Below are 15,000 nucleotides of genomic sequence, written 5' to 3'. Positions count from 1 at the left end.
TTGCCCAAAAATATAACTTTTTTGTTATATATAAAAAATAAAAAAAGCCTAGCCCAGGTGAAAAAAATTATAATGCAAAAGTAACATAACGCATAACTAAATACATGGTTCCCACACCTTAGTTAACTTCAAATTCAAGGACCTTTCAAGGACTTTCAGGTCCAATACCCTCAAATTCAAGGACTTAATGTGGGGACACATTTCAAGTGAGAGCAAGGTTACATCGTGTTACCTCGTAAGACACATTGTTACAGTTTTCATGTGTTAAACACAACTATGCAAAAAAGCTTCTTTCGGTACATCCTATACTGTATTCTAAAATGATCTGACATTAACTGCATGCATTTTATTGAAAAGAGCTTAGGCTCATGTAACCAGAAGTTTTAAGATATATGAATATGCTTTTAAGTTTTTCTTGCCTCATGGGTTTACATTACCTTCACAAGCATTCTTTGTAATCTTCTTTGGTGAGTCAAATATCTTGAAACTCGCATTTTCCAGGCATCGCGTTTCAGCGGTTTCCGACTATTTTTGCAATGTTTCCCGGTGTGTCTGTGAAACGTTGAGGTTCCATCGTAGTAGTTTTGTGCGCGCATAAACGGCATGGCAACATACAACACAAAGTACCTCACGCGGGAAACACTAATAATTATAAATGCGCGTAACTAACGTAAATCAAGCAAGCTAGTATGCATAGGCCATGAAGTGTTGGCGAAATAACACATTAGTGGACCAGAGGGAATAATATGGAAGTTTTTCCAGAAAACTTCTTGCACACAATAAATTCAAGCACTTTCAAGCAACTTTCCAGGGCCTTGAATTTATTTTTTTTCAGATTCACAAACTTTCAAGGATTTCAAGGACCTGTGGGAACCCTGTAAGTAACGCATTTAGTTACTTTTTAAGGGAGTAACGTAATATTGTAATGCATTACTTTTCAAAGTAACTTTCCCCAACACTGGTTGGTAATACTTACTGATGTCACTGTAACGGCTTCCCAGTTGGTCATAGATGCGAGAGGTGAGCTTTCCTGAAAAACAGATTTCAAACTTTAGTTTCATTCATTTTTCACAGAAACGTTGGTATTCATTGAGCATCAGTGCCGGAGGAACTCTGGGAAAGTCATTATCTGCTCTGATAAATCCTGTGTTGAAACACTCCTGACATTCAGCAGCACAAACACAATCACACTCAGCAAACGCTCGGATTACACCCATCACTCATGATGTCATCGTGAGGGGGCGGAGCTACGGACATCACAGCGCTGGCATTTAAAACCAGCGGTAAACGTCAATGCTAAAGGTGAACGTTATACAACACGAATTAACAAGACCATCAATCCAAGTCCACAGTTACACACCGATAATGAAGAGAGAGAGAGATGGACAGAACTAACCTTAAACTTCGTCAGGTGGACGAGGGAAGTTTATTTGGACAGACCCTCGAGCAAGTCTACTCAGATCCATAGACCACAATGCACCATGATTGTGACATCACAGCAGATCGCACTAGACCTAGAATTTGCTGACTTTCTATCAGAGTTAGTACTGGCTGCAGATAAAGTCCTAATTGTTGGTGATTTTAATATACATGTAGATAACGAAAAAGATGCACTGAGATTGGCATTTAAAGAGATTCGTAACTCTATTGGAGTTAGACAACACATGTCAGGACCTACTCATTCTCGTAATCATACTCTAGATCTAATATTATCACATGGAATCAATGTTGATGCCGTTTAAATTCTGCAGCAGAGCGATGACATCTCAGATAATTTCAACTATCTAGTCTTGTGTAAACTTCATTTAGCCAAGGCTGCAAAGCCGACTCCGTGTTACAAATATGTGAGATCTATCACTTCTGCCACTAAAGATTGCTTTATTAATAATCTTCCTGATCAGTTTCATCATCTCAGCATCCCGGATAGCTTAGAAGAACTCGATATTGCGACAGAAACTATTAACTCTCTCTTTTCAAGCACTTTAGACAGTTGCTCCGTTGCACTTAAAGAAGATTAAAGAAAATAGTCCAACGCCGTGGTACAACGAGCACACTCGGGCCCTTAAGAGAGCAGCCTGAAAAATGGAGCGCAACTGGAAGAAAACAAAACTAGAGGTATTTCGTATTTCATGGAAAGAGAGCCTGATTACATACAGAGAGGCCTTAAAAGCTGCTAGATCTGCTTATTTTTCAACCCTATTAGAAGAAAATAAACAAAACCCTAGGTATTTATTTGAAACAGTGGCTAAACTAACGAAAAAGAAAGCTTCAAGCCCAAACAGCACAGCAGTAATGACTTTATGAACTTCTTTACTTACAAGATTGATAATATCAGGGAGAAAATTATAACTATGCAACCGTCGACTACAGTATCGCATCAGGGAGTGCATTGTAGTCTCCCTGAGGAAAAATTTGATTCATTCATTGCTATAGGAGAGGAAGAATTTACTAAACTCGTTAAATCATCTAAACCGACAACATGTATGTTAGACCCTATACTGACTAAGCTACTGAAAGAGATGCTTCCAGAGGTCATAGATCCTATTCTTAATATCATTAATTCATCTTTGTCATAAGGATATGTTTCAAAAACTTTTAAGCTGGCTATGATTAAACCGCTTGTTAAAAAAACCGCAACTTGATCCTATAGAATTAGTCAATTACAGGCCGATCTCAAATCTACCTTTACAGTCAAAGATACTAGAAAAGGCAGTATCCTCACAACTGTGTTCGTTTTTAGAAAGAAATGATATCTGCGAGGATTTCCAGTCAGGATTTAGACCATATCATAGTTTTCTGAGACAGCTCTCATTAGAGTCACAAATGATAAGATGCTTTTATCATCTGATCGTGGTTGTATCTCTCTATTAGTGTTACTCAATCTTAGTGCTGCATTTGATACTATCGACCACAACATTTTTTTAAATAGACTCAAAAATTATGTTGGCATTAGTGAATTGCACTAGCATGGTTTAAATCATACTTATCTGACCGTTATCAGTTTGTAGCAGTAAATGAAGAGATGTCTTATCGTTCACAAGTTCAGTATGGCGTACCACAAGGCTCAGTACTAGGACCGCTGCTGTTCACTCTGTACATGCTACCATTAGGAGATCTCATTAGTTTTCACTGTTATGCTGATGATACTCAGATCTATATTTCTTCACGCCCTGACGAAACTTACCAATTCACAAAATTAACAGAATGCATATAACAACTGGATGACTAGTAATTTCCTACTACTTAATTCTGAAAAAGCAGAGATTCTAATTATTGGACAAAAAACATCCTCACGTAATAACCTAGAATACTGTCTAACACTTGATGGCTGCTCTGTCAAGTCTTCGTCGTCGTTTAGGAACCTGGGTGTGCTCTTTAATACCAATCTTTCATTTAGAAAAAAGAAAATGAAATAAAAACTAAGCAAATTAAGCAATTTGAAAAAAATATTAAAATAAAAATAAATGTGCAAAAGTATAATAATCTTGATCTGAAGACTGGCTACTTTAAAACTCTATTTTTCCCCATTTACTTTTTAACCATTACTTTAAAACCTCCATTATGCTGTGAACACACACACACACACACACACATTTACTTAGCTATCTAAATGCGGACTCTCCATAGACGTAATGGTTTTTATACTGTACAAACTGTACATTCTCTCTCCTTATACTAACCCTACCCATAAACCTACCTAACCCAACACACACACACACACGCACGCGCACACACACTTCCCTGCGCTGCCACTCTTGTTACATAAATCTGCTCCTGTGGCAATGCAAACAATAGAAGGAGGTCAGAGGTCGTGGGCGGTCTGTTATGATGATGTTTCCCATCAGAGACGCACGCACGTCTGTACGGGCCTCTGATGTCTCACACACACACACACACACACACACACACACACACATACACAGCGAGACCTTCTGCTCATGTTCAGCAGAGATGTCCGGAGCAGAGCGGGAATGTGTTAACGTCAGGAATACCGCAGATTCAGGGAATTACACATGACGGATCCAGGTCGAACACACTGAACCTGAAGAGCAGCAGCTGCAGGGTTTAGCGAGGGTCACACACATTTTCGTCACGTCTACCTGCTCGGATTGAGCAAGATTCATGTTTTTCTGAAGGAAAAAAAGTGTTTTCATAATCTTTCATCAAAATATAATAACTTGTTCCACCTCTGAAATGACTTCCACTGACAACCATTACCCTTGGGGGAGGAGAAAAACAACATTATTATAGCAAATGTTAAAAAAGTATAAAAAAGTTTGTGTTTACATAATATATGTGTGTGTTCTGTGTATAATTATTTTGTATATATAAATACACACACATGCATGAATATATTTAAGAAATATTTGCATGTATATACTATATATATATATATATATATTTATAAATAATTTATATTATATGTAAATATAAATATTTGATGTATAAATAAAATAATTTTCTTAAATATATACATGCATTTGTGTGTATTTATATATACAAAATAATTATACACAGAACACACACATATTATGTAAACACAAACTTTTATTTTGAATGCGATTAATTGTGATTAATCGTTGACCAGCACTAATTATAACACTAATAATATGACCTTTTATGGCAATAAATTAATTTACATGCACTTAATAAATCACACATGTAATATCCCTACAATAACTTTCATGAAACAATTCAATTTCACTGTTAAAGCAACACTATTTCCCGCTGTATAGAATTATTATATAGAGTTATGTCAATGCATTTTTCATTATTTCATTAAAGCTAAATAATTAACTTTAAGTTGGATTTTTAAAAGTTAAATATCACTTTTATACAGGAAAATGAAATCTGTGAAGTAGTTTAGGGAATTATATCATGGATTTTCTCTAAATAACAAGGATAATGAATTCATTTCATGGCTAAAATGTTCTGTAATTCAGGTCAACATGCCTTCAGTAGAACAGAAATAAACATAAAAACTAAAAATCCCTCGTGCATCGTTGGTTTACGACAAAGAACATCAAAGACGTGCATCCTAACAACATTCAAGGAAAGCTCTCTAATTACAATTAAAGATTGAACACACACACACACACACACACACACGTTTACTTAGCTATCTAAATGCGGACTCTCCATAGATGTAATGGTTTTTATACTGTGTCCTTACACTAAACCTACCGCTAAACCTACCCAACACACACACACACACACACTAACCCTAAACCTACCCAACACACACACACACACACACACACACACACACACACACACACACACACACACACACACACACACACACGCACACTAACCCTAAACCTACCCAACACACACACACACACACACACACACACACACACACACTAACCCTAAACCTACCCAACACACACACACACACACACTAACCCTAAACCTACCCAACACACACACACACACACACACACACACACACACACACACACACACTAACCCTAAACCTACCCAACACACACACGCACACTAACCCTAAACCTACCCAACACAAACACACACACACACACACTAACCCTAAACCTACCCATCACACACACACTTCCCTTGTGCATCATTGGTTTACGCCAAATAACATCATCCTAACAACATTCAAGGAAAGCTCTCTAATTACAATTAAAGATTGAACACACACACACACACACACACACACACACGTTTACTTAGCTATCTAAATGCGGACTCTCCATAGATGTAATGGTTTTTATACTGTCTCCTTACACTAACCCGACCCATAAACCTACCCAACACACACACACACACACACTAACCCTAAACCTACCCATCACACACACACACACACACACACACATCCCTCGTGCATCGTTGGTTTACGACAAAGAACATCATCCTAACAACACTGAAGGAAAGCCCTCTAATTACAATTAAAGATCGTGAACAAAAAGGCACAATTATGCGTTCCAAACAGCCCAGAAGAAACAGCGGTGTGTTTTACGAGCTCATCAAACGCCGCTTTGAGGAAGAAGCACATCATCTCCCCTGCAGAAGAACTCTCCACATCTGTGTGTGTGTCGTTAACCGTAACCAAGGCCCTTAACGAGCGAGCTTTAACCAAGAGTTTTAATACGAGCGATGACAAAACACGCTGTTCGCTGTCAGTTCTCGTTATGGACCTTCTCCGTGTGTGTGTGTGTGTGTGTGTGTGTGTGTGAGATAAAGACACAGAACTAAACTCTCAGATCTCTCTCTCAGTAAAACACGTTCACACCGAACGCTCAGTCTCTCACTTTCTCGTACTGCTTTCTCACACCTTCATCTCTCTCTGTTTATTCCGTCTCTCTCTTATTCTGCCTCAGGAAGAGAGATGTCTTAATTAAGCCACGTTTTTAAAGTTCATCTGAGGGAAAAGAGCATTTCGGGAGAGAAGAGACGTCAAGGCAAACGTCTGCTGTTACTTTAAAGTCCCCCTGTGGTGTAAATCCAGCTTTTAATGCTGTTTATGTGTCTATGTGGTGTTTTTAATATGCTTTAAGACAAACCATGTGTAAACTCATAAGTCGACAGCATTGCTGAGTATTTCCTCCTTAAAACTGCAGTGAACCAAAGACAGTCTCAAACACACGCTTTGAAATCGCTGGTGTTTCTGACGTCACAAACTACCTTGTAACCAATCAGATCAACGTGTGATCGTCAACCAGTGGATCTCTGAGCTGAGTGAGTGGAGGCGGGGCTCATTTGCATATTCATAGACCGCGCATACTAAATATAGTTACATTAAAGCTATTTTAAGGCATGAAGACTTTTTTTCAAGGAAAAAACGTTTAAATATGTCATTTCGGTGATCAAAGATGAGTTTTAAGGGATAAAATGATTGACTACAGGTGGACTTTAAGTGATCAGGAAGAAACAAAGATTATTGCAGCAAGTTTTACAGGTTTTCCACTTAAAAATGTCATGTTTAATTCAAATGTAAAATTGTTTTTTTTTATACAAATATTATTACATTCTAAAATGACTGTTTATTGACCAATAAAAGCATTAGACTAGGGTGTGTGTGTCTAAGCAGCTTCGTCAATAAATTGCATAATAGCAATAAAAAAGTAAAATAGACAATGCGAGAATAAAAAAAGTAAAATATCTTGTGTTCCGACAACGAACTTCAGCACAAATGCATGCGTCAATAAACCAAATGTGTTATTGTTCAAGTCGCTGCATGTCAACAGTTTAACTAACTTTAAATAACTTGCTCAGAAAGATGCATGCAACACACACACACACACACACACACACACACACACACACACACACACACACACACACACACACACACACACACACACACACACACACACACACACACACACACACTACCGGTCAAAAGTGTGGATTCATTTAGATTTCTAAATGCTTCTGAAAAAATATTCTTATGCGAAATACAGTAATACAGTATCAAAAATACAGTAAAAATAGTGAAAAATTAATATAGTTTAAAATAACTGTTCTTTATGTGAATATATAGTAAAGTGTAATTTATTCCTGTGATCAAAGCTGAATTTTCAGCATCATTACTCCAGTCTTCAGTGTCACATGATCCTTCAGAAATCAGTATAATATGATGATTTGATGATCAAGAAACATTTCCGATTATAATCAGTGTTGAAAACAGTTCATATTTCTGTGGAAACCGTGATACACTTAATTTTTCAGGATTATTTGATGAATAGAAGGTTCTAAAAGAACAGCATTTATTTGAAACAGACTCATATTTGTAACATTATAAATGTCTATTGTCCATTAATCTGGTTTATGTCCAGTGTGGGTTGTCTGTTTTAATTCTGTCTCCCAGCATGAGCTCAAAATGGAAACAATTTGGCAGATTTTTAAACATATTGCATATTAATGCTAACAGCTAGCACCACATTACTGTCGATTTGGCCTGTGTGGAGGAAAAGCCACGAGGCAGTCGTAAAGCAGAATGGCGTTAGTCCCAGTGAATATTGTAAAATATTTCTCCGTCCATCTGCTATCGTTCCTCCATCCACTAGCATCCGCTTCACAGACTATAATAAATACATCTGAGGATATAAAACAGAGAGTTCTAGCTCTACACAAACTACTAACTTTAACTGACATGACACCAACTAGATCCACTAGGAAGACACTTAGTAAAATTACATTTTTTAAATTGTTGTGTATAATATTTGTCACACTTTTATTTGACAGTGTCCTTGATACATATGTCACATGTACTTACTATAGTAATAACAGTAAATTATGCATAATTACATGCAACTAACCCTCAACCAAACCCTAATCCTACCCTAACCCTATAGTAAGTACATGTAGTTCATTAATATTACTCAGTACTTGAATATATAATTACACTGTAACAATGACACCTTAAAATAAAAAGTGTAACCAATATTTTTATTAAAAAGCAACAAGGCACTGGAGGCCATTTTATATTGAGCTCAAAAAAATATGTCAAACATACACTACCATTCAAAAGATTATTTAATGTGTTTTTTTTTTTTAAATAAGGCTGCATTTATTTGATTATAAGTAAAACACTGTGAAATATTATTTTTGTTTTCTATGTGAATATATGTTAAAGTGTAATTTATTCCTGTGATCAAAGCTGAATTTTCAGCATCATTACTCCAGTCTTCAGTGTCACATGATCCTTCAGAAATCAGTATAATATGATAATTTGATGCTCAATAAACATTTATGATTATTATTATCAGTGTTGAAAACGGTTAATATTTCTGTGGAAACTGTGATAGATTTAATTTTTCAGGATTCTTTGATGAATAGAAAGTTCTAAAAGAACAGCATTTATTTGAAATAGAATCTTCAGTAACTTTATAAACGTCTCTACTGCCACTTTTGATCAATTTAATGCATCCTTGAAAAACAAAAGTGTACATTTCTTTAAAAAAAAGCGAAATCGCACTGACTCCAAACCTCTTCTGCATGATATTGTACGTTTTGACTGGTGTGTGTTTGTGTTTTAGGTGAAGGCTAAATTCTCGGTAGATGATCACATGTCATTACCTGAATTTTTTTATAGAAAGTTCAAAACAACAGCATTTATTTGAAATATAATCTTTTGTAACATTATAAATGTCTTTACTGACACTTTTGATCAATTTAATGCATTCTTGCGGATTAAAAGTATTAATTTCTTTGAGAAAAAAAAATATTTTGAACAGTAGTGCATGTAATTCCTCATGACTTTTCATATCACCATGTGATAAAACAATAATCTCCTGATTTAGGTCACACTCACCAACAGCGAGTAGCAGATTTTGAATCCTGGTCTTGCTACGAAGTAATCGTCTGATGTGAAGGTGATTTTGATGAGGTTTGTTTTGGATGTGATCCGTGATGGAAATCTTTGACCGCACCAGCGGCCCCAGATGATGGTGCTGGTTTCGGAAATATCCTCCACTTCCACATAATCATACCTGAAAACACATACACACACACCCACACACACACCCACACACACACACACACACACACACACCTGTCAGTGAATCACACACACAGGTAAAGGATATGCATATGTTTGAGCGGGTCTGAAGTTGGTTTCCAGCCCCACTGCTGTTAACATGCCCCTATTATGCTTTGTCAGATATTACTTTTCATGTAGTGTGTAATCTAGCTGAGAACTAAAAGAGTTTACGCTGTTTTCTGCGCTGGTAAATGATACGGTATCATGTGATACGGTAAAACCGTCATCATCGTTACTGTTCGCATCACTGTGTATCCGAGGAAGACCCAGAGCTTAAATTCAGATATGGGCGTTTCATTTCTGACACTCGCTGTAAGTGGTCGACCAATCAGTGCAGACTGGGATATCCAACCAATCAGAGCAGAGCAGCTCTCAGAGGGGCGGGGCTTAGAGAGACTGAATCTTTAAACGAAGCGTTTCAGACACTGAGAGAAAAGAGCTGATGCTGAAATGGATATTATGAGAAAATGAAAATGTTTTTTGACCTTGAATGCACGTAAAACTATTGTAGGAGAGGCCAAAACAACATTAGGAACCTTTAAAATAGCATAATAAGGACTTTGTTTTAAATTATTTGAAATTATATTCCTCAAAATGCGTGTGAAGACAATTGGATGTTCCTATGTTTTTTGTACAGGGAAGTGTTATTTTTTGTTTTATTTATATACCATATTGAATTTATTTTTATATTTTTATATTTTAATTTTTTCATTTTCATTTTTAGTATTTTTGTTATGTGCTTTTGTCTTTTTTTAATATTTTTTTTAATAGTTCTGTTTAGCTTTATTTAAAAAAATTTTTTTTTGTCATTTTAGTACTTCAACTTAAATGTAAACTAAGGTTACATTTAAAAAAAAATTCTAATTGAAGATTTTCATCTAATATTTATATTTTATTTTAGCTTTATTTCAATTAAGGACAATGAAAATGCAGTGATTAGAAATGTGATTATTTTTATTTATATCATATATATAGCACAGACATTTATATACACGTAATACATTAAGATTCTTGTCTTATTTTTCTCCTCTTTCACTTCTTGTCTCTTTCTCATCCTCTAAATTCACCTCGTCTCTCATCTCAGATTTTTTTTCCTGCTTTATTTTTAGTCCTGACTTCTCGTGGGTCTTTGTAAAATATCGGATTCGCAGTAAAACCCTCTAACCTCAAGGACAAACTCGTAACCTGAGACTACACTCCACACATATCGTGGTCAGATACTCGCTCTGATTGGCTTTCTGCTCATTAAATATTCATATCATGTTTTAACTCTTCAGGCCATTATTTCTAGTTCAGAAACGCAGAATCAAAACCACAGGAATCGGAGAACTAAACCTGTTATGTCACAACACGAGTTAACCACGTAGGATATTAAGCTCCTGGATCACCGATCCTATGAATTAAGCAGATTTTAAAGCTAGAGCTTTAAATTTAAATACTTGTTTAACTGTTAAATATTTACCAGCTAGACCAACCCAAATGGTAGAAGTAACACTCTCTGAACAGCCCTTTAAAACTCTTTAAATAGTTCCATTAATTATTCATGAACTCAGTCCGAAGCTCCGCCCTCACATGCAGACTCCAATCTCCGCCACCACTTAAAACTCTTAGATCAAATTAATTATTCATGAGCTCAGTCCAAAGCTCCGCCCTCACCGGCAGACTCCATTCTCCGCCTCCACTTAAAACTTAGATCTAATTAATTATTAATGAACTCATCAGTCTGAAGCTCCGCCCTCACCTGAAGACTCCATTCTCCGCCTCCACTTAAAACTCTTAGATCTAATTATTAATTAACTCATCAGTCTGAAGCTCCACCCTCACCTGAAGACTCCATTCTCCACTTAAAACTCTTAGATCTAATTAATTATTAATGAACTCAGTCCGGAGCTCCGCCCTCACCTGCAGACTCCATTCTCCGCCTCCACTTAAAACTCTTAGATCTAATTAATTATTAATGAACTCATCAGTCCGGAGCTCCGCCCTCACCTGCAAACTCCATTCTCCACCTCCACTTAAAACTCTTAGATCTAATTAATTATTCATTAGCTCAGTCTGAAGCTCCGCCCTCACCTGAAGACTCCATTCTCCGCCTCCACTTAAAACTCTTAGATCTAATTAATTATTCATTAGCTCAGTCTAAAGCTCCGCCCTCACCTGAAGACTCCATTCTCCGCCTCCACTTAAAACTCTTAGATCTAATTAATTATTCATTAGCTCAGTCTGAAGCTCCGCCCTCACCTGAAGACTCCATTCTCCACCTCCACTTAAAACTCTTAGATCTAATTAATTATTAATGAACTCATCAGTCTGAAGCTCCGCCCTCACCTGCTGACTCCATTCTCCGCCTCCATTTAAAACTCTTAGATCTAATTAATTACTCATTAGCTCATCAATCTGAAGCTCCGCCCTCACATGAAGACTCCATTCTCTGCCTCCACTTAAAACTTAGATCTAATTAATTATTCATTAGCTCATCAGTCTGAAGCTCCGCCCTCACCTGAAGACTCCATTCTCCGCCTCCACTTAAAACTCTTAGATCTAATTATTAATGAACTCATCAGTCTGAAGCTCCACCCTCACCTGCAGACTCCATTCTCCGCCTCCATTTAAAACTCTGATTGAATTAATTATTAATGAACTCAGTCTGAAGCTCCGCCCTCACCTGCAGACTCCATTCTACGCCTCCACTTAAAACTCTTAGATCTAATTAATTATTAATGAACTCATCAGTCCGGAGCTCCGCCCTCACCTGCAAACTCCATTCTCCGCCTCCACTTAAAACTCTTAGATCGAATTAATTATTAATGAGCTCATCAGTCTGAAGCTCCGCCCTCACCTGCAGACTCCATTCTCCGCCTCTTCCAGTCCAAACTGAGCGTCGAACTCCAGCAGGATTCGTGTGTGTACAGGCGAGAGCAGTTTCCATGACAACAGCAGGTTGCGAGGGTACGAGTTGGGGAAGCGCGGGCTCTGGACGTGACCTCCGCTCTTGACCATTATGACCTCTTCCTTCCGGTACAAGTCTGTGAGGCGATTGCTGTCTGTTACTGGTCACAACTTGGATAGGTTAGTGTGTTTACTCTTGGAGACAAACAAACACACACACACACAGATATATACAAATACAACACATACAAAGGTAAGAATCCGTTTCATTTCAGTTCATCCCAGTTCAGTTACAGGATAAATTTAGATCAGAAAATGAATCTAATTCTCTTCAGGAAAATAGACTAAATCACTTCTAATTTTCTAAAGGAAAAGAACCAAAGTCACTTTTGATGCAAAGCAAACAAATTCGCTTCTGACTGGATTCACACACACACATAAAAAAAAAACGTTTCACTTCTAATTCTGTTCAGGAAGTGAAATGAAATTACTTCTAATGCTCTTTGGGAAGTGATCTGAATTCACTTCTGATTCTCTTCAGGAAACTAACACCCCAAAGCAAACTAAATTTAATCTGATTGTCTTCACACAAAAAATTATTCTAATTCTGTTCAGAAAGTGAACTAAATTTGCTCTTTGGTAAGTTATCTGAATTCACTTTTTTTCAGAAAAACAACTAAAGTCACTTTAGATCATCTTCAGATCCAGAAGCGAATTGAGTCTGCTTTAATTCTCTTGAGGAAAAGAAAATAATTCACTTCTGATTCTCTTGGGGAAAAAAAACTGAATTCACTTCTGATTCTCTTGGGGAAAAAAACTGAATTCACTTCTGATTCTCTTTGTATTCAGAATTCACTTTGTATTCTCTTGGGGGAAAGAACAGAATTCACTTCTGATTCTCTTGGGGAAAACACCAGAATTCACTTCGTATTCTCTTGGGGGAAAGAACAGAATTCACTTCTGATTCTCTTGGGGAAAAGACCAGAATTCACTTCGTATTCTCTTGGGGAAAAGACCAGAATTCACTTCTGATTCTCTTGGGGAAAAGAACAGAATTCACTTCTGATTCTGTTGGGGAAAAGAACAGAATTCACTTCATATTCTCTTGGGGAAAAGAACAGAATTACTTCTGATTCTCTTGGGGAAAAGAACAGAATTCACTTCGTATTCTCTTGGGGAAAGAACAGAATTCACTTCATATTCTCTTGGGGAAAGAACAGAATTCACTTCGAATTCTCTTGGGGAAAGAACAGAATTCACTTCGAATTCTCTTGGGGAAAAGAACAGAATTCACTTCTGATTCTCTTGAGGAAAAGAACAGAATTCACTTCTGATTCTCTTGGGGAAAGAACAGAATTCACTTCTGATTCTCTTGGGGAAAAGAACAGAATTCACTTTTGATTCTCTTGAGGAAAAGAACAGAATTCACTTCTGATTCTCTTGGGGAAAAGAATAGAATTCACTTCTGATTCTCTTGAGGAAAAGAATATAATTCACTTTTGATTCTCTTGAGGAAAAGAATAGAATTCACTTTTGATTCTCTTGGGGAAAAGAACAGAATTCACTTTTGATTCTCTTGAGGAAAAGAACAGAATTCACTTCTGATTCTCTTGGGGAAAAGAACAGAATTCACTTTTGATTCTCTTGAGGAAAAGAACAGAATTCACTTCTGATTCTCTTGGGGAAAAGAATAGAATTCACTTCCGATTCTCTTGGGGAAAAGAACAGAATTCACTTTTGATTCTCTTGAGGAAAAGAACAGAATTCACTTCTGATTCTCTTGGGGAAAAGAATAGAATTCAATTTTGATTCTATTGGGAAAAAGACCAGAATTCACTTCATATTCTCTTGGGGAAAGACCAGAATTCACTTCTGATTCTCTTCAGGAAAAGAACAGAATTCACTTTGTATTCTCTTGGGGAAAAGAACAGAATTCACTTTGTATTCTCTTGGGGAAAAGAACAGAATTCACTTCGTATTCTCTTGGGGAAAAGAACAGAATTCACTTCTGATTCTCTTGGGGAAAAGAACAGAATTCACTTCTGATTCTCTTGGGGAAAAGAACAGAATTCACTTCTGATTCTCTTGGGGAAAAGAACAGAATTCACTTCTGATTCTCTTGGGGAAAAGAACAGAATTCACTTCTGATTCTCTTGGGGAAAAGAACAGAATTCCCTTCTGATTCTCTTGGGGAAAAGAACAGAATTCACTTCTGATTCTCTTCGGGAAAAGAACATGACTTTTCAGAAAAGTACACTGAATTAACAGCGGAAGGAATCAAACCGAAATCCCTTCTGGTTCTCTTCAGGAAAAACAATCAATTCACTATTAGATTTTGATCCTAATATCTGAACTGAATTCACTGAAATGAACCACAGAATCTCTGAAAGAACATAAAACACACAAACATCAAACATAAGCAACACGAGAAGACAGACAGAAAAAGGTGACGACGGCTCTTCAGAAACAGACAGGCCCCACAAAGGTAAAATATTAAAAATAGCAGAAGTTATGCAACAGGAAAACAAAGATCATTCAATGTGACACTTCATGAATCTTTAAAATAGACCAATACGAGCACATTTGATCGTCTTAAA

The 15,000-nt window shown here is 36.8% G+C and overlaps 1 protein-coding gene across 2 annotated transcripts in view; it reads right to left on the bottom strand.

Annotated features, from left to right (window-relative positions):
- Nucleotides 1-15,000, bottom strand: part of pdgfd (platelet derived growth factor d) — a 32,957-nt gene that overhangs the window by 8,665 nt on the left and 9,292 nt on the right. Inside the window, exons 2-4 of one of the 2 annotated variants that reach the window (XM_082180139.1) lie at nucleotides 12,354-12,540; nucleotides 9,287-9,464; nucleotides 977-1,030 (exon numbers count right to left, since the gene is read on the bottom strand). In XM_082180139.1, coding sequence (XP_082036265.1) covers nucleotides 977-1,030; nucleotides 9,287-9,464; nucleotides 12,354-12,540 — 419 coding nt within the window. Of the gene's footprint in view, nucleotides 1-976; nucleotides 1,031-9,286; nucleotides 9,465-12,353; nucleotides 12,565-15,000 lie in introns of both variants that reach the window. The other variant, XM_082180138.1, reaches the window with a different exon arrangement.

This window comes from Leuciscus leuciscus (genome assembly GCF_965113295.1).
Source record: "Leuciscus leuciscus genome assembly, chromosome: 9".
NCBI lineage: Eukaryota > Metazoa > Chordata > Actinopteri > Cypriniformes > Leuciscidae > Leuciscus > Leuciscus leuciscus.
This window is presented reverse-complemented; position numbering and strand designations above follow the sequence as displayed.